The following is a 23,238-nucleotide window of genomic DNA, read 5'->3' as shown; positions in this document are numbered from 1 at the left end:
AAACAACTAAATTCAATCAGAATAATTCTCGGGCACTGAGATTAAGGCATAGGCCTTCGGGTAACTTCAAGACAAAAAAAAGTCAAAAAGCGGAGATGTGGGAGGACGCCTTTCCTCCTTGCAAACGTAAAATATCAAACGGCTCCTAAACAGAAAAATAAGACGCAGGAAAGCGGGCGCAGGCAGGCGAAGGGCCAATCGCTCGGCGCTCCCGGCCCGGGGGCCGCTCCTTCCCTGCGGCGCGGGGCGTCCTTGGGCAGCCCTCCTCGGACACCTAACCTCCGCCTTCCGCAGCCGGCCGCCCCGGGGCCCGCGAGCCCCGTACCGGGCGGGGGGTAGGCCTCGCCGTGGACTGCTCCGCAAGGCCGCGAGGCGGGGCGCCGAGGCGCCTCAGGGCCGGGCTGCGGAGGGGGCGGAGGCCGGCGGCTGCTCGGGGACCCGGCGGGTCAGGGGGTGACGGGAGGAGGAGGCAGGAGAAGAATGGGGGCTGGGAGGTAGCGTCCGCTCGGTGGGCGCTGACAGCTCCGCCAAACCTCCGACTGCCCCAGTCCCGCCGCCGCCGCCGAGAGCCCTACGGGCGAGGAGGGAAGTCCGCAAAGTGCTGGAGCAGAGGGGAGAAAATTCAAAACGAGTCTACTCAACCTCGTCTTGGCTCCGAGGCCCCGCCATGGAGACCAGCACAATGCGCAGGCGCACCACTCCGAGAGCGCGCAGCGCTGGGCAGTGAAATAAGTCCACTATCGGCCACCGTCAGCGGTGTTCTTTCAGATTCATTGTTTTTTTTTGTATTCTCGTTTCTCACCTACATCCAAAGCCTGAAGCGAGCGGCGAGAGTCCACAAAAAATCTCGGTGGAGTGAGGTTCTGATTGAGAGTATGCGTGAGAAAATAAACCCAGAAAGCCTTTAGTAAATGAAAGCAGAAGGCAGAGAAAATACAATCGATATCTGGCTGGAGTCGGGAAGGTTTAATGCAAATAAGATATCCTGAGGACGGCGTGGCAAAAAGACTACGATTCCCAGTGGTGACAGCGTCTGAGACGCGCTGCTTTCTGGGGGTTGTAGTATCTAGGAGCTGTATTTGAAGTATCGGGTCTTAACGACAGCATCTTAAAATTAGAAACAAGAGAGAGAGAGACAGAAGCAGATTTGAACTGGGCCTTTCTGTACCTTCATAATCCATCACAGGCCTAAATATATTACAAGAAATCCAAAAAGATTACGGGGACACGTCCCCTTTAAGACTGGGCTGTACTAATCGATGATTGCTCAATCTGGGATAGGTAGTTGACGTTTGTGGGCTGGTCCTCTGAGGAAGGGCAGCCTCGTGGTGCCTTCTTGCTGAGGAGTCCCGAGGAAAGAAAGCGGGGCCCGGTCTCGGACCGCAGCCTCTCGCTCACCTGTGCGGTCTCATGTTGAGCTGCCTCTTCTTGTAGTCCTACGAGACCCGAGCGCCCGTCGTCTGACTATTACCCCGTACGTTTCTGCAGGCGAGTCTTGTGTGTACTCCCCGCCATGGCTCAGCTCCAGACACGCTTCTTCACTGACAACAAGAAGTAAGTAAGCGGCCTCGCCTTCTCTCTCCCGTCTCCCCTACCCGGGATCCTTTCCAAGGACCCCTTAGGTGTGACCTTGTGGACCCTTGGTTGTCTTTGTCGTCAAGTCACTGCCCCACCCCCGCGCCCGCATTTATGCTGGGCTCCTCGCTTGAGCGCGTTTTCCGGCAGGGGAAGCGGTACCTTGGAGGATTTGTCAGGGACGGACTCGAGATTTCCTCCTTTCTGCCTAGCTTCTCAGGCTATGTATAATTTGAACTGTGAGTGCAGAGGCGCCTGAAGGGCTTCAAGTTTGCTGAATGAAGCACATTATGTAATTTAACAATAAACAATGCACTGAGTCGTTACAGGCTGTCGGCTAGTGATGTCTCACAGTTTCTGACAACACAACTTCATTTTCTTGTAAGTAGGTGATAGACGAGGCTTTTCTAAACCAGGCAGAAAGTGGAGCTCTGAATAGGGGGTTGGTAAAACTGGTTTTTGATGGGAATGTGAAGTCAATTCAGTTACAGATTTGTGTATTTATGTACTTACATATAGATGTATACGTATGTGTATATATATGTACCTGTGTATGTACATACATGTATATATGAACATTTTAACCAGTGGTCCCCAGGCCTGTAGCATTCGTTTGAAACCTAACTCTATTCTACCTTGTGGTGTACGTTACACTATTAATTAACTTTTCTTTGTGTTTGCCTGGTCTTTTCAAGTGTGTTGTAAATCTCTTAATGGTAGGGACTGTGTATGAAGCTTCTTGGATTGAGTGAGTCAAATGTTTGTCAAGTTCTTCTGGTACTGATGATAAATAATAAGTATTTGTTGTATTAACAAGTTAATGTCAGCCATAAGCTAGAAAACTCACACCTCAATTAAGATTATATCTTCGATTCTGTGTGTGTAGCTTTATGAATTGAACTGGTAAATCATATTCACTCGTCTTGTGTTGTTGCTTACAGTATACATGAATTGTATTATCAATGCACGTGAGTATATATACTTAGTCTAAATACTCCTCAAGGAATGTGTTGATGTGATAACATGACTACTGTATTTTTCCTAATTGAAAATTTTATTAAGATTATTGTTGATTTACATGAAGTTTTAAGAAATAGTAGACCACTGTATTTTAACCCTGAAGATAAACAGATAAACATCATATATACATATATGTATGTGTGTGTATGCGTATTTAGATTCTCCATAAAGGTAACAAAACCTAGAAATTAAAGTTCTTGCTTCTTCCTTTCACGTAATGTTTTCTGTTCAGTAAAATGAGGAGGAAAAAGTTTATTGACATATGTGCATATAATTTACATATATATGTATATTCATATATGTGTATATGAATTATGCTACTCCCCCCCCCGCCCTTTTTTAATAAAGCCTTTTACTTTTTGAGGAAGATTGGTCCTGAGGTATCTGTTGCCAATCTTCCTCCCTTTTTCCGTTTTTCCCCCCAAAGTCTCAGTAGATAGTTGCATGTCATAGTTGTACACCCTTCTACTTGCTCCAGGTGGGATGCCGCCTCAGCATGGCAGGATGAGTGGTTCACAGCTCCATCCCCAGGATCCGAACCTGCGAACCCCAGGCCGCTGCCACTGCCAAAGGGAGCGCCGGAACTTAACTGCTATATGCCACCGGGCCGGCCCTACCCCTTATTTTACTGACCAAAATAGTGAGTGAAAGAAAGAATCAAAATTTTTAATTTCTAGGTTTTGTTACCTTGCGGAGAACCTAAATAACTGCTTACTTTTTTTGGTATGATAAATATGTAACCATAGCCTTACTACTCAAAGTGTAGTTTGAGGACCAGCAGCATCAGCATCACTTGGGAGCTTGTTAGAAAAAGCAGAAATCTCCGACTCCACCCCAGACCTGCTGATTTAGAATCTGCACTTTAAAAAGATCCAGAGCCCCCTCCCACACCCCCATTGTAGCAAAAAGAGATTTATTGTAGCATGTCTTGATGAGCCCTGTCGATTCTTCCTTAACATCTTTTGCAACTTGTCCATTCCCCACAAATACAGCTTTAATTCAAACCTCATGGAGACTTTTTTTTTTTGGTAACAACTTTATTGAGATGTAATTCACATACAATAGAATTCACATATTTAAAGTGTCCAATTCAGTGGTTTTGAGCTTATTTGCAGAATTGTGCAACAATCACTACAGTCAATTTCAAAACATTTTTCATCACCCTTTAGCTATAACCCCCTAGTCTTTCCAATCCCCCCAGCACATTTTATATAAATGGAATTATACATATGTGGTCTTTAGTGACTAGCTTCTTTCATGTAGTATGATGTTTTCCAAGGTTCATCCATGTTATAATATGTATCAGTTCTTCATTCCTTTTTATGGCCAAATAATATTCCATTATATGGATATAGCACATTTTGTTTCCAATGTTTAGTTGATGGATATTTGGGTTGTGTCCACCTTTTGGCTATTATGAATAGTGGTGATGTGAACATTTGTGTACAAGTTTTTGTGTGGACATATATTTTCATTTCTCTTGGGTATATACTTAGGAGTGCAGTTGCTAGGTCAAATGGTAATTATATGTTTAACTTTTTGAGGAACTGCCAGATTTTTCCAAAGCAACTGCGTCATTTTACATTCCCACCAGCAATGAATAAGGGTTTAATTTCTGGACATTCTCACCAACACTTATTATCTTATTATCTGTCTTTTTTATTGTAGCCATCCTAGTGGGTGTGAAGTGATATCTCATTGTGGTTTGATTTGCATTTCCTTGATGACTAATGATGTTGAGCATCTTTTCATGTGCATGTTGGCCATTTGGGTCTCTTCTCTAGAGAAATGTCTATTTTGATCCTTTGTCCATTTTTTAAATTGCGTTGTCTTTATTATTGAGTTGTAAGTGTTCTTTTATATGTTCTAGATACAAGTTCCTTATCAGATATATGATTTGCAAATATTTTCTGTCATTCTCTCTTACAAGAGTTTCCTAATCTGCCTTCTGTCACGTGTTCTTCTAATCCAGTCTCCACAGTGCTGCCAAGAAAGAGCTAACTAAACAAAATCCTAATGATGTTATTCTTTAACTTGGACTTCTACAGTGATTCCTCATTACCTGGAGAAAGAAGTAAAAACTTCACACAGTATATAAACCACTCCATGCACATCTCTTTGGCCTTATCTTTGGTCATTGTCTAGAGCAAAGTCAGACTTTCTGGAATAGGCTGGGTGGGCAATGTAATAACTCTCAACTGTTGTTTTGCTGCTCTCCCCACTTTCCTGAACTCTTTTTCCTGTCTTCCGCCCTTTTACCTGGTAGAAACTCACTTTTCTAGATGTAGCTTGAGAGTGAACTTTTTTGTTCATCCTTTCTGACCCTGCTCCTCTATCCTCCTTTTCTCTGGTTGAAATGACCTACCACTTCTTTGTTCTCCCATTTTATATATCACTGTGACATTGTTCTTATATAATTTGATTGTATTTGATTACCAGACTTGAACTCATTCTGAGAACAGAGACGGTATCTTAATTCATTTTTGTTAACCCCATGTAGCAAAATGTCTGGCATGTATTAGATACCCAGTAAATGTCTGTTGAATGAGTAAATACACATTTGTTAAAATGTCTGTAGACTTATCTTGACGTATCATTTCCTTTTTATAGATATGCCGTAGATGATGTTCCCTTCTCAATCCCTGCAGCCTCTGAAATTGCTGACCTCAGTAACATCATCAATAAATTACTGGAGGCCAAAAATGGTGGGTATATATACTCTGAGAAGTTAGCCAAGGGCACAATGCCACTGACTACAGTAAAATATATCACATTTTAATTTTATTTACTTTTTTTGCCTTTATTTTATAATACTACATGCATTTTATAACAGTAAAATTTATAAATTGTAACATGTGGGTTTCCCTGCTACATGATACTTTGAAAAATGCTTTAAAATAAAAGTTTTCAGAAACAAGTATTTCAGTTTAATCTGCTTTTAAGGCACTATGGAGATAAGGTGGTTGAGATTTAGGAATCAAGATTTTAGTATAATAGTTGTGATGTCGAGGTAACCAGGACACTGATTCTGCTAGAGAGAGCTGGGTTGGGCAGGTATAGAACCAGCATCTTGGTGCTTGGGCCTTGCTTGCTGTACTTCTACAAAGCAAAGTGACAATATCAGTATTTGAATATTTTGTGTAGTAACAAATGCCAATGTTAATAGTGGTATTTTTTTTTTAAGTGTTTAGAATTTATAAAAAAATTAATGGATAAAACAAACATATATAAACATGCAAGAGTATTAAGTAAAACATTCATAAAGATATAAATATTAAACATATGCTATGGTACGAATATAAATTATTAGCCCATAAAATTAATATGAACAATGTCTGCAAAAATATTGATTAAACAAGATTGGCCATAAGTTGATAATTGTTGAAGTTGGGTGATAGGTATATGAAGGTTTATTATGTTTTTCCCCACTTTTGCCTATATTTGAAATTTTCTATAATAAGATGTTTTCAAAAAGGTAGTGAAACCATACATAAAATAGATTTAAATGTGAAAAATTGAAAATAACAAAGTGTGATCTTTAAAAACAAAATTTGTCGGGGCTGGCATAGTGGGTAAGTTCTGCACCCTCTGCTTCAGCGGCCTGGGTTTGGTTCCCCGGTTCCGGGGTGGGGACCTACACCACTCATCAGGCCATCCTGTGGTGGTGACCCACATGCAAAATAGAGGAAGACTGGCACAGATGTTAGCTCAGGACCAATCTTCCTCAAGCAAAAAGAGGAAGATTGGCGACAGATGTTAGCTCAGGGCAAATCTTCCTCAGCAAAACAAAACAAAACAAAATAAAATTTGCTAATAGAATCACTATTTAGAGGCAAGTGTATTTTCATGCAGATGTTTCCAATGCTTCAAGGCTCTTTTGATTTTACCCCAGTTGGAGGAATGGGGAGCTGAGAGTTATAAACTAATGCCTAATATTTTCCCCTTCATCTTCAAATAACCCCATAACTGTTTTGTTTGAGACAATGTTTTTGAACAACTTTTTTTGAGAGGGGCAGGGTCTGTCATCTTTTCATTGCTAGCAAAATGTAGTTCTTGATTCAGAGATATTCTCATAGCATTTCCTATCATCCTTGTCTTTACTTTCATCATGGATGGTGAAGAAGAGGAAGACTATCCTCTACCACATTGGGTCCTTTCTGGCTGGGCTACAAATTAAATCAATGTGAGACAGAATAGCAGGAGAAAATCAAACAAAATTTACTAACATGTATACATGGGAGAAACTCAGAAAATAGAAACTGAGCAACTCATCATTCTGAGTAAGCTGCTCGCTTAAGTATTTTCAGCTAAAGGTGAGGAGGGTATTGGGATTTCAGAGGGCAATAAGACAATTCATATGGAGATGGAAATGCAAATGTTTGTCAGACAGCTCTTTACAGGGCCACCTATAGAGAATGTGACTGGAGAGACAGAATTTTTGATAAGATGGGCTTGTTGGTGCCTTTCTTATCACATCTATTTTATATTATACTCAGCTATCATATGGTAGTGGCTCCTTCCTGGAACAGGCCTTCTATGTTAAATTCTACGTGTTGAAAAAGTCTTTGAATTAGAATAAGAATTATTCTTGCATTAGAGGCTTTGCAATACCAGTATATGGTTGGTTGTTGTTACCCAAATAGTTGCATATTTTTCTAATCTTGTAGATAAACATTAGTTTGTCTTTTTGTATAAGTGAAACAACTGAGTCATTGCTCTCGAGTTGAGGATGCAAATGATTCAGATTCCAGATTTTTAAAAAAGTAACAATCCAGATAGTCAATGAGGGAATTCTTTCAGAAGGATTATAGCTAATAAATGCAGAAAGAATGAAGAATATTTAGCATTTTGTAACTCCAAATTAAGTAATGGATTTAAGTAGTGATTATCAATAGCTGCTAAAACCATTAATTAGGTAAAAGGCTGGTAGAACATTATGATGGATGGGATCAGACTGACATCATTTGAGCCCAGAGGTGGATCTTAATATCATAAAAAGAGACACAACAAGATAATATGCTTCCTGTGATGCAACAGGAAGTACACAATACTGTGTGTAAATATTCTTGCCCCCTACCCCCCAAAAAAAAGTGCACCTGAAATCTAATCAGGTGTTTAGGTCTGCCTAGTATTCAGGATGTTTAGGTGGTAGAGGAATGTGTTAAAGGACACCTTGGAGATGGAATCAACCGAAATGTAAGAAATATTATAAGACAGATGACCCTGTTTCTTCAGCAAATAAGTGACAAGGGAAAAAAAGGAGGAGGAACTGTTAAAGATTAAATAAAATGTATTAATCAAATATAATGTGTGGATTTTGGATGCTGATTCTAAAAAGCTCACTATAAAAAGATAGTTATGAATCAAGGAAATATGAACATCAACTGGCTATACTGAATTATTATTGATAATTACTAAATTTTTTAGCATTGTGACTCTTTTTTAAGTCTTTATATTTTAAAGATACATACTAAAGCACTTACAGATGAAAAGATCACTTCTGAGGTTTGCTTTAGAATAAACCAGTGGAGGAGTGTGCAGAGGAGTAGAGATGAGTGTCCATGAGTTGGTAATTGTCAAAGTGTGTGATGGGGGTGGGGATTCATTATGTTATATCTACTTTTGTATATATTTGAAATTTTCCATAGAGTACAAAGTTTTTTTAAAAATTGGAATAATTAGGGGCCGGCCCGGTGGCGCAAGCGGTTGGGTGCGTGCGCTCCGCTGCGGCGGCCCGGGGTTCGCTGGTTCGGATCCCGGGCGCGCACCGACGCACTGCTTGGTAAGCTATGCTGTGGCGGCGTCCCATGTAAAGTGGAGGAAGATGGGCACAGATGTTAGCCCAGGGCCGTCTTCCTCAGCAAAAAAAAAAAAAAAAAAAAAAAAGAGAGAAAAATTGGAATAATTACACCAAAAATAATAATAAAAATATTATATCAACAGAACAAAATGTTTCTGTTTTTAAAAATCACTTAGTATGTACACTGGAATACGGGGCCTTCTCTATGATTGTATCATAGAGCAATTCTGGAGAAACTCAGAGGCCACTCTGGAATAATAGGTCCTTGTTTGTTTTGAGATCTCATACTTCTGCCAATAATACTTCATGTTCTAAGAGTGATAATTTTATTATGTATTTTCTTTAGAGTTCCACAAACACGTGGAGTTTGATTTCCTTATCAAGGGCCAGTTTCTGCGAATGCCCTTGGTCAAACATATGGAACTGGAAAACATCTCATCTGTAAGTTCAAATGTTTACCTGCTCTATTTTACTTAAGGTATTATCACATAATGTAGGTAGTAAACTCCACTTGGAATCACCCTGAATCAACAGCAACCAAGATCCTTTCGATTATTGTTTTTTCCTAGAAATTTGACTTCAGTTTCTATATATTCAACTTTGAAATACCCTTTTTTCTTCTGAGAGTGTATTATTTAAGAAATGCAGGTGAAGGAATATGGAAAGATACCATCATATTTGTGGAAGAATTATCAAGAAAGGAAATAGCAAATAATATGTTTACTACTAATAAAGGTGTACAAAATGACTGTGCACATATAAAAACTTACAGGGGAGGTTATTGTGATTTATAGTGACTTCCCCCTTCCTCTAATTTTCAAATGTTTCTTAATATTGCTTTTATAATTTAAAATATAATTTATAATTGCTTTTATAACTTTTTGGACAATTTTTAGAACTGTGGTAAAATATACATAAAATTTATTGTTTTAACCATTTTTAAATGTATAATTCAGTGGCATTAAGTACATTCACAATATTATGCAACCATCACCACTATCCATTTCCAGAACTTTTTCATCATCCTAAACAGAAGCTCTGTACCCATTAAACAGTAAGCTTTTATGGTTTTACAATTTCAAGTTTCCTATGTTCTTCTTTTTCTACCTTGAGCATGTTTTCCAAGGTTATTAATATTCATTTTTATTACTCTTAGCATACTGTTAGGTCAAATAAAGATTTTCACTTTTTGTATGGCTCCAAATTGTCTGGGTTATGAAGGGGACTTACATGAAGGAAATGTATTAAATGGGGTCGTTGATCTTCATAATGTACCATCTTAAAACCGCACCACCTGATGGCTCTCTGGTTTCTCTCTGTGACCAGGAGGAGGTTGTGGAACTGGAATACGTGGAGAAGTACACTGCACCTCAGCCAGAGCAGTGCTTGTTGCACGATGACTGGATCAGTTCAGTCGAAGGGGCGGAGGAATGGTATTGTCAGATGAACTGTCTTGTATCTGTTTTCTTATGCCACCCCCATCATTCTTTTGAAGTGCATGATGTGAATATTTTTCTCTGTTCTTTGTGAAAGTAATTTTGTGATATATGTATCAGTGACCATGCCAAAGATCTTTATATTCAATGTTGTCAAGAAGAAACATATCTATTAAATGTTTTCTCTTCTGTCTCAAGATGTTGTGGCGACATTTGTATTCTGAATAGGTCTAGTGTCTTAGGGCATTTATTTGATTGAATATGTTGCTTTTAAGATCAAGGATATAATTTGTTTCATAGAGGGAAAAAAACCTTTTATAGCCACACATATCCTGGCCTACTACCGTGAAGACGCAGACCCTGCTGTTTTAGGGCTAAAAGGGCAGACTGGAATCAAGAAGGTGTGGATGGTTCAGAGCAAACCTCCACTGGCCTTGCTTGTAGAATAGCACCTCAAGAGTGGATCGCAGTAGGAGCTTACTTTCAAAGAATGTCTCCCTGTAGTTATTACACGAAGTTATATTTTTACTGGTTTTACTTTTTCTTTAAATGGTTTTACTGTTTTTCTGTTTAATGGTTTTCACTGGTTATTATTTAATGGTTCACTAGTGAAATACAGAGGACTATTACGTTTTATAAGCAATTTGTTTAGCCTCCCTGACAGCTGTAGTGTTTCCAACGATAGTAAAAATGAAAAATAGGGTTTATTGGTTATATTTTTATTTTTAAGAGATCAGGAAAAGCCAAATGTAACATCTTATCTATTGTGGTGTGTTTTGAAATCATAATCTTCATATTAGAGTAGAGTTTAAAAGTATAATCCTCAATATTTACTTTGTCATTGCCTTAGAAATATAATGGATTTCAGGGTTTAAAAAAGCTGCTTTTTGTATTTCATAGGATTTTTTTTTGTCCTCATAGGATCTTGACTGGTTCTTATGATAAGACTTCTCGGATCTGGTCCTTGGAAGGAAAGTCAATAATGACAATTGTGGGACATACAGACGTTGTAAAAGATGTGGCCTGGGTGAAAAAAGGTAGGACTCCTTGCCTAAACTGAGAGGAATCCTCGATAGGGAATTGGAAATCCCATTTTCAGTGCTGGGGCAGAATGAGGACAAAATAAATTGTAGGAAATGTCTCATGTCTCAGTTATCGTGAGGTCTTCCAAAAATGTGTTCAAGAACAAAAGGATTATATAAAACATCCATAAATTAGTGAAAGTGAATCCTTACTAAAATTATATCAGGTAATATACATTTTTAAGTTAATATTGAGAGTGTGAAACTCACACAGTATAGTATTTTTGAAGGTTCTTCCCTTTACACCATAAGTTAACTTCTTTTTCAAAGCTGGCCATATGAGCTCTTTTATCTTTTTAACATCTTTCTCAACAACAGCAAAACATTCAATTCTTTGGTTTCAGAACGTGATGCATTTTAACTGTTTGTACTAATTTGTTTCTGATTCTTGTGTTCTCCTCTCCAGACAGCCTATCTTGCCTACTGCTGAGTGCCTCCATGGATCAGACTATCCTCTTGTGGGAGTGGAATGTGGAGAGAAACAAAGTGAAAGCCCTGCACTGCTGCAGGGGTCACGCCGGCAGTGTGGACTCCATAGCTGTTGACAGCACGGGAACCAGAGTAAGTGGCTGTTGTGGTATAATACTCTGTGGAATCAGAATTTCAGCTTCTTATGCAAAAGGTTTTTTCTACCTATGTTCATTGTGATTGGCCTGTTTTCATAACAGTTGGTGACGAAAGAATATGATTTCCAACCAAAAGCAAATACTCACACGATAAGAGATATAAAGATGCACTTCCTTAGTCTGGGTATCTCTGGTTTAGAACTTTATATAAATTGCAGAAATTTTAAGAAATCAGGTAAACAAGCGATTTCTTTATGTAACCCTCCTAAGTCATATGATGGACATTCTCAATCTTTCAGCTACTCACAGTGTTGTCATCAGATGAAAGTGTCTAGTTGACCGTCTAAGCCTTAGCATACACTGAGGTTAGTGTCGATAGAGGTTGTTTTACTGTTATTGCTGATCTACTTTTTATTACAAGATGGTTGAAGTTAGTTAAAAGGAAGCAAACCAGAAGGCTACGCTGTATTGACTCATGAGGGCTTATAGACTCGCTTACCATTTGAAAGTTCCCTAAACCACATTGAAGCATTCTGGATTTGAGTGCTTCTTTGGCGTTTCTTTGCCAGTTAGCGTAACAGAGGACATTTGATGCATTCAAAGATAAAGATTTATGATTATTCATATTGAGCCATGAAGAAGGTTTACCTGTTGTTGAGGCCAAACTTAAGTGAATTAACTGTATCCTGTCTTTTGGCTATGAGAGACAGAAACTCATCTTGAACTTTTTTCAGCTTAAAAGATTGTGAGATCCAAGGAAGAAGTGAACAGTCCCATCACAAGCAGGGTGATGATGCATTCGGGTCTCAGGAACCAGTGGAGTGGAGGCTTGGGTGTGGCCCGCACACCCCTCCCTCTCCTGTTTCCCCAGGTTGACTTCATTCTCTCTCACCTCAAGCTGGCTTTCTCCACGTGGCAATAAAATCTGGCCTTCACTATTTCCAGGTTTTACATCCTGTACCATTTGTCCCTGGAAAAAGACTGACTTCAACTCCCTGGAATGCAAGTTTTCAAAAAAGGTCTTGAAGGAGGAAGAGATCTATTGGCGCAGTGTAGTCAGTTGCCCACCCTGATCTAAGCTGCCATGGCCAGGGCACAGGGCACAGGGCCATATAAGAATGGCAGCTCCTTCAGTTGCCATAAGATAGAGGGTACAATTTCCAGGGGACTATGAAGACAGGCAGATGACACCATAGTAATAAGGATTTCAGAGCAAAGTAAAGGTTTTAAGTTAAATAGCAGAAAAAAGAAGGCAAATAATATGATGGATTATATTACATTTCAAATGGTAATGTAATTACATACTCTTTTTCCTTTCATATATATCTGTTTAGTTTTGCAGCGGCTCCTGGGATAAGATGCTAAAGATCTGGTCTACAGGTAAATTAAATATTTCTTTTACTTTGACTCATTAATGATATATTTCAAGAATTTTGATGGAAGAGGACTTTTTAACCCATATTTTGCCTTAAAAATGGACCAGAGCATAGTATAGAGAAAAATTAGTATATTTCTTTGTGTTTCAAAATGTTTCTCTACCCCACCATCCCTTATTCCTTGGACAATGTCACTGGACTGCTGCAGCCATCAACAACACGTTTGGTGCAGTGGAACGTAACTGCCTTAGTTCTCTGAGTTCCCGTATTCAGGAACTTGGAAATAAACAAACACACCTCCTGAGTCACTTTGTCACGGAAATTTCTTAGTTAAGCTGGTTCACTTAAAAAAAAAAACTTAATACAGTTTTGCCAAACTTAATTTTTTTACTTTGAAAACACAGATTAAAAGAACAATTAAAGGAGGAGGAGAGAGGACTCTTAGAGGAAGGTGCCTTGAAAGTAGTAAGAAGACACTGATGGGAGAAGAGAGGGGAAAAAACCCACAGAAATTTAAATTTTAAAAAGTAGTAGTCTAGAACTATTTATTGCACAGGTAAACAGATCAGAATACATACCTCTGTTACTTCTGAGGGCATTGCTGTATTACAGTAAAATACCCTAACAATTCACAAAGTCGAGTTGAGGGGATCAACAAAAGCTTAAATAGTTTTAAATCATTATGTGTAAGATGGCAGGATATATATAATCCATTTTAGTAGATTTTCCAAAATTGCTTAAAGCAAACAGTTTTGAGGCAGAAAGGCGTTTGTTTAGAAATTTTTCCTTTTGTGGAATATTCTATTCTTTGATAGCAATGGGTGAATGAGATATTGTAAACGATTAGTTGTTATCCTTAAGGTGTTTATAGTCTAATTTGGGGAAAACAGATGACATTTATAAAATAGTTAAAAACATTAAAATCTATGGTTTTCCCTCTGGGTTTGCTACCTAGCTAAATGATGTATAACAAATATTTTTTTTAAAAAGTCAAAAAATGACTATAAAACACTTGATTCATTGTTAGAAAAGTTAAATAGTCAAGAAGAATAAACATGACTGGAATGTATCTCCTTTAACATGTGTTTACCTTGTCATTCCCGTCTTCATAATATAAATGCAGTCTGGTCAGAACTCTCCTACAACTAATAGTAAGCAGTGATTCATAGGTATGGTAAAGTGATGAATATTCTAATGATGATCTTAAAGACATAGCAAGATATCAAACTGGTTAGGTTTTAGGGTTTTAATGTACTTTATTTTTTGCTTTCTCCTTTTGGAAGATTGATAACCCAAGTGTTGTTTTTATATATAATTTTCTATTAACCAAAATAAGGAGGAATATCATTCCCTAATCAGTTGAGATAACATGGAGAAAGTATATACCCAGAAATGTAAGAATTCTCTGAGACTGTTTGTAATTAATATTTACCATAAATTTTGAAAATATCAAATCTAACTCTCTATGATACAGTCCCTACAGATGAAGAAGATGAAATGGAGGAATCCACGAATCGACCCCGAAAGAAACAGAAAACAGAGCAGTTGGGACTAACAAGGGTAAGTATTTGTGAGAACTAACTATACTTGGCTTAGGTCTGTATTAACAAATATATAGTAATTTAATCTAATCTTTCCTATTTAAATTTCCTTTCGTCTTGCCTTGCTGCTTCAACCATAATTAGGCTTTCTTTCAGTAGATTTGTAAAATTTTATTATAAATACTCCACCATGCTACATTTGTCTTAGTCGTTGAATGTAGTAGCTTTGAGCCAGCTTACAGATCGGTAGGTTGATTATTTAGCTATTATATTTGATCTCATGGTGCATTTTGAAGTAGGATCTTTTATTTGTTGAAGGTTGCACTAAAGTTGTAAGAAGCATCTCATTACCTGACTAATTAATAATATTAGTTGTTTCATACACTGAGGATATAATTCTTTCTAGAGATGCTAGTTATATCCCCTAAATCCCTAGAAACCAAGAGTTTAATTTGGGTTTTGATTCTATCATTTAGCTGTTAGATCCAGTTAAATTGAACTCAGAAAGTTCATACAGATTCCTATTTGTTCTGTTTCATTAGGAAGATATTTGTCATAATATGATCTGACCTGTATTAATATCCTTAATGAGAAGGACAATACTGAGTCAGGTTTAGGAAAACATTTTTACTTCATTTTCTAACAGCTGTAATGAATGTGCGGTAAATCAAGCACACATTTACACGTTATTTCTTGTAGTCACCATTACAAGATATCTTATAAAAATTGTTAAAAATGAGGAATAAAGTGTGATCATAAATGATTCCTCAAACTCACATAAAATGCAATAAACTATAGCACTTACTGGTTCCAACAGAAAGTAGTGATTTATAGTTTCTTAATACATTTAAACATGGACTGCTGAATTGCAAGAGGAATGATCTGGCAGCAACTCAGCTTCCTTATCACTTAGCCTGGTGAGACAGATGAAAGCTGCAAATGCCTTACCAATTGGATATTGTGCCAGTGGTAATTTATTGATGCATATCCCTAATCGACCTCTAAAGAATATATCTGAGTAGAAAAAGATTTCTTAAGTTATAAAAATTCTTTACTCAGAAGGTGACTTTTTTTACCTGTCTTTTAATTTGAAGTTTTGCATACATATATTAAGTGTACAGCTCCGTGAATCTTTAGAATTGTGTATACCCAAGTAATCACCATCCAAATCAAAACACTGAGAATTACCAACACCTTAGAGACTCCCTCTAGCCTACCTCACAATCAGTAGCCCCCAAAGGTAATCACTCTTCTGACTTATATCATTAGATTAGTTTCACTTATTTTTAAACTTCATATCTGTGAGATTTCATTCATGCTACTGCATGTAATAGTATTTTCTTTAATACATAGCATTCCGTTGCATGAATATACCAGAATTTATCTGTTCTTCTTTTGATGGACGTTTAGGTTGTTTCCAGTTTTGGCCACCATAAATAAAGTTGCTAAGAAAGTTCTTATGTACATATGCAGTTGTTTCTGCATGTGTAGAATTGCAGAATTAGAATTGCTGAGTCACAGGGTATGCACATGTTCAGTTTTCTGAATGTTAGATACTGCCACAAAGTTTCCCAAAATGGTTCTCTCAGTTCCCACTCCCACTGACAGTGTATGAGAGTAAAAGTTACCACATCCTTACAAGCACTTGATATGGTCAATTTTTTAATACCATAACTGATTTTATTTTACCACGTAACATGTTCGCATTTACTTACTATTAAAAAAGTGTGTCACTTTGTCGATTTCTGGTGGCGTGTAGTGGAATTTAAGTCCCAGTCCTTTGATATCTAATTGTGAAGTGCCTGTTCCTGTTTTTAACCCATTTTTTAGAAGTATGTTGCTTATCTTTTTTAAATTGATTTACATTGTAAGAGTTCTTTATGTATTCTGGATTCAAAGTCTTTGCTGGATAATATATATGGATTTTCTCCCACCCAGTGCCTTGCTAATAACTTTTATTTTTAGGTGTATACTTTTTATACTTGCTTCCATCGTTCATTTTATTTGAGAGAAATAATAATATATTCATTTTCTCATTTAGGTTTTTATAAGCTTTAAATTCATGCCTTCATAAATTATTAATTGAAGTTATGCTGGAAACCCTTGAAGTGCTATTTGAAGTGAAAAATTGTGCTGCAATGGAAAAAGTTGGATTTTTAAGACCAAAATGATAAAACAAATATCTAAAGTAGTTATCTGCTCTCTGGATTTCTTTCTAGTACCTGACCTGATTTATGAATAATACTTGACTTGAATATGAGTAATGCTGCCAGTCACTTAACTTACTTGTCATTTGTTTCATACATTAACATATAGTAAGGTGTTTTTCCTTGTTTCTTTCAAAATTGCTTTTTTCCCTTCAGTACTATTCTATTGGAATTTGTTTGTAGTAACAGTGTCAAAGTTGACTTTTCTACCTTTTTAAAAAAAATTTTACATATAGGAAAATTCACTCTTTTTGGTGAATAGCTTTAGAGTTTTGATAAATGCAAAGAATCTGTAACCACTACATCATCAGATACAGAGCAGTTCATCATCCCCTAAAACTCATGTTTCCCGTTTGTAGTCACCCTCCCCCTCAACTTTTAGCCTGACAATCACTGATCTGCTCTGTTCCTATAATTTTTCTTTTTCTAGAATATGTATAAGTGGAATCACACAGTGTGTAGCCTTTTGCATCAAGCTGCTTTTCACATAGCATAATTCATTTGAGACTCATGCCCCCCCTTTTTTTTTTGAAAGAAAAAAAAAGATTCATCCAGGTTATTGGGATCACGGTTTATTCCTCTTAAATGCTGAGTAGTATTCTGTTGTATGGATATATAACGGTTCGTCTAATCATTCACCAGTTGAAGGATATTTGGGTTGTTTCCAGTTTGACAGTTATGAATGAAACTGCTGTCAACGTTTGTGGACAGATAGATTTTTGTGTGAACTGAAGTTTTCATTTTTCATGGGTTCATCTAGGAATGGGATTACTTGTTCCTATAAGTTTGCCTGTTGATCTTACCATGCCATGTCCTCTTCTAGAGCCTCTGATGGATTACCTGTATGTTACCTTACTGTTCATTCTGTTTTGGGTCACAACAGAGGTGGTTCTATTCCTCACTTCTCTATCAGGTTCCTTGACTTCTTTCAGGAAAATTTGAGAGGTGGAAGAGAGACCTTAGGGATCATTTGGTCCAGGAGTTGGCAAACTATAGCCCAACAGCCGATTTGGTTCTGGCCTGTTTTTGTACTACAGAGAGCTAAGAATGATTTTTACATTTTTAAGAAGTTTTAAAAATAAAAAAGAATATGCAACAGAGACTGTATGTGGCCTGGAAAAGCTAAAATATTTACTTTGTGGACCTTGACTGAAAATCTTTGCTGATCTTTGATCTAGTATAACCCCCTCATATTATAGATGAAGTAATTTAAGGAGGTTAAATGTAACAAAGTTACAAAAGTAGATTAACTGTCTCCCATTTCAGAATTCTTTCCTTCTGTCTTTCACATGTTCCTTATATTTAAGACAGACACTACACCTAGTTTGAGGATTTTAATTTGAGAAAAATATTAGAGATTTTGGAATGTTAATAAATGAGCCACGGACATTATTTAAAGATTGGCTGCTGAGGAATTGAGGTGGTGAGGATAACACATTGAGATTAATTTACCTGGAAGAGTCATATGGAAAATGGCAGCACCTTGACTCAAACTGGAGCTGTCTGATCCAGAGCTTTTTCTGCTAACTTCTACATATAACATGTTTGTCAGTTGGGAGAATTAAGTTAGTGTTAATATTAGTACTTCTCAAAATGACACGTAGAACAGATGAGGAAGCAGCAGAGCATAGTGGAAAGACTACGAACTTGGGAGCAGTATTTGAGTTCAAACTTAAATCTGCCTCGTATAGCTGAATGACCTTGGGCATGTTATCTTGCTTAGCTTCAGTGTCTTGACAAAAATAAAACCAGAAATATCTGTCTTGGAGGACTGTTGTAAAGAAGAAATTAGGCAGGCTATGAAAGCTAAAGCACCTGGCATACAGGCTTCAGAAGTAATAACTACTATTATCGTTTCAATTACTCTAAACTGAAAATGCTTTCCCTTTTGGGTGTCTTTCCTATTCTAGACTCCCATAGTGACCCTCTCCGGCCACAAGGAAGCAATTTCCTCAGTCCTGTGGTCAGATGCTGAAGAAATCTGCAGTGCCTCTTGGGACCACACAATTAGAGTGTGGGATGTGGAGTCCGGCAATCTTAAGTCAACTTTGGTAAGACTCATAAATTCAGTAGTTCTCTGATTAACTTTGAGCTTTTAAGTGATAAACTTCTAGAGATGGTTACTTTTAGCCCACCATGGTTAAATGTTCTTTCTCTTTTTTTTCAGACAGGAAATAAAGTGTTTAATTGTATCTCCTATTCTCCACTTTGCAAACGTTTAGCGTCTGGAAGCACAGATAGGCATATCAGACTGTGGGATCCCCGAACTAAAGGTGAGTGGTGTGAATCACTGGAGGAAAAATATGTGTAAATAACATCGATTTCTTTTCTCACTTTTTATTTGTATAAAAAGATAATTTTCTACAAATTTTGAGGAGGGTTGTTCTGCCTACTCCTCTTTTCTAAAATTCAGTAATTGTTATCTTTTTTGCTTTGCTCAGACGGCTCTCTGGTGTCGCTGTCCCTAACCTCACATACAGGCTGGGTCACATCAGTAAAGTGGTCTCCTACCCATGAGCAGCAGCTGATTTCAGGTTCTTTAGATAACATTGTCAAGCTGTGGGATACAAGAAGGTAAATCCTATTTATGATCTACCCAAAGAAATGTATTAATTGGCTGTTGTATACAGAGAAAATGAAATGAATACTGAAATGATTATCCAAAAGCAGAAGGGTAAAAAAAAAAGGTCTTGGTCAGACAACCTGAAATGATAATGACATCAAAAAGAAAAGTCAAGAGCAAAGAAATTTTCTTCATGTTAATATGTTGTTTTGCATTCTGAAAGAATTTAATTGTGATCATTTATCTTTTGCCAAAAAAAAAGAATCCACAAGTTTATAAAATCCATCCTTCTGACTTTGTTATATAAAAGAGGAACAAAATAGAGTTTAGAAAATTTATCCTGACCTTTAATATAAATATGATAATTTTAAAAGTAGAAAGCCAGTGGTCTCTGAGTAAATGGAACTGTGATCAAATTATAAATTATATGTTAATAAAAAATTAACTAAAAATACAAATTTTTAAAGATAACCAGTTATTAAAGGTTTCTTTCTTACTCATGGACTAATGCCATGTTACTAGTGTATGCAGATATAAAATCCAATAAAATGCGTACACAATTTAATTACATATTTTTACAAGTAGAATGGAGAGGCATTAACCAAATACCTGTTTGTTTGTTATTGTTTACCTTAAATCTGCATTCTAAGATCCTTATACTACCTAATGATACATGATTTGTTAATATCTAGAAGGTATATACATTTTAATTGGATACTTTGTATAGCAATTAACGTATCGTTTCTGATAATAGTAGTAAGTACTATGAAAAAAATAAAGCAGAGAAAAGGGACACTTCTTTGGGGAAGGCCGCTCTTTGGAAGTGATATTCTAATAGTGACTTGAACAATGTGAAGGGATGAGCCACGCACAGGTCATGGCAGAGGGAACAGCAGATTAGGTGGGGAGAGTCTTGGCATGTTGGCAAACTAGCAGGAGGGCCAGTGTTGATGGAGCGCAGCAGGCAAGGAGGAGAGTGGCAGGACATGAGGCGGGTGACGGCTATGTCAAGCAGGACCTTATGGGCCATGGTCAGGAGTTGGGGTTTCATTCTAAGTGTGATGGAGGCAGCTTGGGAGGCATCCGAGCAGGAAAGCAAGAATGCAAGCAGAGCAGCTGCCGTAGTTCAAGAGACAGAGTGGGGATTTGGACTACGGTGGTAGCATCAGAGATAAAACGTTGGATTTGAGGTTTATTTTGAAGATAGCTCTTTGGCATAATTGGCTCATGGATTGAATATGCAGCTAGGAATCAAGGATAATGCCCATATTTTCTGCCTGAGCAATTTGGTGATTAGTGGTGCCATTTACTGTGATGGGAAAGAGTAGAAAAATAGGTTTGTGAGAGAAAATCAAGAGTTTTGTTTTGGTTGTAGTACCCATTAAGACATCCAGTTGTCAGCCAATTGCATATACATATCAAACTCAGGGGAGAAGTTTGGGCTAAAGATATAAATTTGGGAGTTATCAGCAAATGGATGGACAAAGGTATATAAAGCCATGATTTGCGAGTAGAAGAAAAGTAGTCAAGGAAGTGTGAAAATGGGCCTAATTGTAAATAAATAGCATTTTTCCTGAATATATTTGTTACAGTAAATCTCTGTAGTCTGCTAATGATACAGGAAAAACAGGAGAGGTGGTTAAGTAAATACTCAGAATTCTAAGATTAAGTGGTTATTGGGGCAAGAATTGTAAACTCTGTAACATTTTCAGAAAAGTACAAGTGATTTTCATATATGTTTGTTTTAATACTGTGAAATGCATATAACGTTAATATTTTCATCTTTTAGTTGTAAGGCTCCTCTGTATGATCTGGCTGCTCATGAAGACAAAGTTCTGAGTGTAGACTGGACAGACACAGGGGTAAGAATGTATTAGTTATTTGGTGAAGAGGAAAATACTTTATTAGAATAAATCTGGTGTTTGTGTTTACAGAGTTACTAGTTTCAATATATCTGATATTTATAATTCAGTATTCTAAATTTCCTTTAATATTATTCATAAAATCTTACATCTCATTCAAAGAAGAAACAAAAATTTTTTTTGAAGTATAGTTGACATACAATATTATATTAGTTTTGGTGATTCGACACTAATTCAGTGTTGAATTAGTGATTCGACATTTATACATATTACAAAGTGATCACCACAATAAAAAAGAAACAAATTTGTCCTTTAATATTAGGAGTAGTAAAATTTGAAAATTTTGAAGCAATTTTTCCTCTTGAGTATTTTAATGAAATGTTTTAAGTCCATAAACTTGCTACTTCAGACTAATTGGATCAAAGTATTTCCCACTTAGAAAAATCTTATGTAACATAAGTCTAGATTATAAAATCTCCTTAAAGAATTACAATTTAATTATTTTTATGTATTTACATAAGCCCTTATTGCCTAAGAATTCTTTCCAAATACAGGTCCTAGGGCTACCTGAATAATTTGTAATGTCCATTTACCCACAAACAATTAATGTGCTGTCCTTTAAAAAATTAATTTTCTTAAATAGGTAAAACTATATTACTTTTCCAACTTTTTAATTTTATTACATTTCTTAGCAAATGCTTCATAGAAAGTACAATAGCATATTATGCCTCAACCAAATTCAAATGATTACTTTTAAAGTTATAATATACTGTGTTGTAATATAGTAGTGAAAATTGATGTAATTGGTCCATTTAAGTATTAACTGTCAATGCAAGTTAACTGCTCATCCATAATTCCTTCTATAATTAGAATCATCAGTATTTAATTAGGTTAGCTGTCATGAAATAATTGTATTTACTTGTGTGTGTGTGTGTGTGTTTCTCTCCCTTTACACAGTTACTTCTGAGTGGAGGAGCAGACAATAAATTATATTCCTACAGATACTCACCTACCACTTCCCATGTGGGGGCATGAAAGTGAATGATAAATGTGACTACAGAGATTCTTTCTATAAATGAATGCAGGTGCAGAAAGCAGACTTTTAGATTAAAGTTTATATAATGTTTCACCCTTAATAATAGTTATCACTGTCTTTTTCTTTTGTATTTATTATATAATAGTTTGTGTTTATAAAATATAAAATGTGGCCTGCATTCTCTACCTTATGCAAACTCTTGAACTTAAACTGAGTTTTTAATTTCTTTTTAAAGGTATTGGTTTGAATTAAGATTTGCTTTTGAAATGCTATAAAAGCATATATTAAAAATACAGTAATTGTCCAGATTTTTATTTCTGACGGAGAAACTTAACTTTTTAAAGTTTGCTGTTTAAGCAACTAGAAGGGGCTGGCCCTGTGGCTTAGCGGTTAAGTGCGCACGCTCCGCTGCTGGCGGCCTGGGTTCGGCCCCGGGCGCGCACTGACACACCGCTTTTCCGGCCATGCTGAGGCCGCGTCCCACATACAGCAACTAGAAGGATGTGCACCTGTGACATACAACTATCTACTGGGGCTTTGGGGGGAAAAATAAATAAATAAATAAAATTATATATTAAAAAAAAAGCAACTAGAAGGATGTGCAACTATGATGTACAACTATCTACTGGGGCTTTGGGGAAAAAGAAAAAAGGAGGAGGATTGGCAATAGATGTTAGCTCAGAGCCTGTCTTCCTTAGCAAAAAGAGGAGGATTAGCATGGATGTTAGCTCAGGGCTGATCTTCCTCACAAAAAATAAATAAATAAATAAAGTTTGCTGTTTAAAAAAAATATCTAAAAAAACCTAATAAATTTTAATAGAGAAAAAATTAGAAATACAATTTTCTTTTGGGAAAATAAGTGATATCTGACTATAATAAGACTGTAGGTATTCAGAACATTAAAACATGTAGATGTTGCGAATTTATTAAGAATTTGTTGAAACATTTTAAGTGAAGTACTTCATATTAAAGATATGTCAGAAGCATTTAGAAACTAGATATAGATTTCATGGTAACCAGGAATATCTCTCCCAAACTTATCCTTGTATATAGATAAGAATAGATGCTTTAGACAAAACCTTTCAGTCAGTATTAGATAATAAACATTCTACAAATGTATCATTAGCATTTATCTAAATTCATATGTTATATACAAAATATTTAAAGTAAATGT

General features: G+C 36.8%; 1 protein-coding gene across 1 annotated transcript; it reads left to right on the top strand.

Annotated features, from left to right (window-relative positions):
- Positions 1-1,004: 1,004 nt before the first annotated feature.
- On the top strand, positions 1,005-22,372 carry WDR12 (WD repeat domain 12). Its single transcript, XM_058549636.1, has 13 exons — positions 1,005-1,554; positions 5,206-5,300; positions 8,742-8,836; positions 9,722-9,828; positions 10,753-10,868; positions 11,320-11,474; positions 12,814-12,859; positions 14,330-14,415; positions 18,514-18,654; positions 18,771-18,876; positions 19,045-19,177; positions 20,956-21,028; positions 21,986-22,372. Exons 1-13 carry the CDS (start codon positions 1,514-1,516, stop codon positions 22,061-22,063), a joined length of 1,272 nt encoding a protein of 423 aa, XP_058405619.1. The 5' UTR covers positions 1,005-1,513; the 3' UTR covers positions 22,064-22,372.
- The last annotated feature ends 866 nt before the right edge of the window (positions 22,373-23,238 follow it).

Source organism: Diceros bicornis, chromosome 10 (genome assembly GCF_020826845.1).
Source record: "Diceros bicornis minor isolate mBicDic1 chromosome 10, mDicBic1.mat.cur, whole genome shotgun sequence".
Lineage (NCBI taxonomy): Eukaryota > Metazoa > Chordata > Mammalia > Perissodactyla > Rhinocerotidae > Diceros > Diceros bicornis.
Note: the sequence above shows the minus strand (reverse complement) of the source record. Positions and strands in the feature narration are given on the sequence as shown.

Bases quoted from the DNA above. Each gene is read 5' to 3' on its own strand.
- WDR12 (XM_058549636.1), top strand. From the start codon at position 1,514: ATGGCTCAGCTCCAGACACGCTTCTTCACTGACAACAAGAA. The intron at 1,555-5,205 runs GTAAGTAAGCGG...TCCTTTTTATAG, and splicing joins TTCTTCACTGACAACAAGAA to ATATGCCGTAGATGATGTTC. The intron at 18,655-18,770 runs GTAAGACTCATA...CTTTTTTTTCAG, and splicing joins GCAATCTTAAGTCAACTTTG to ACAGGAAATAAAGTGTTTAA.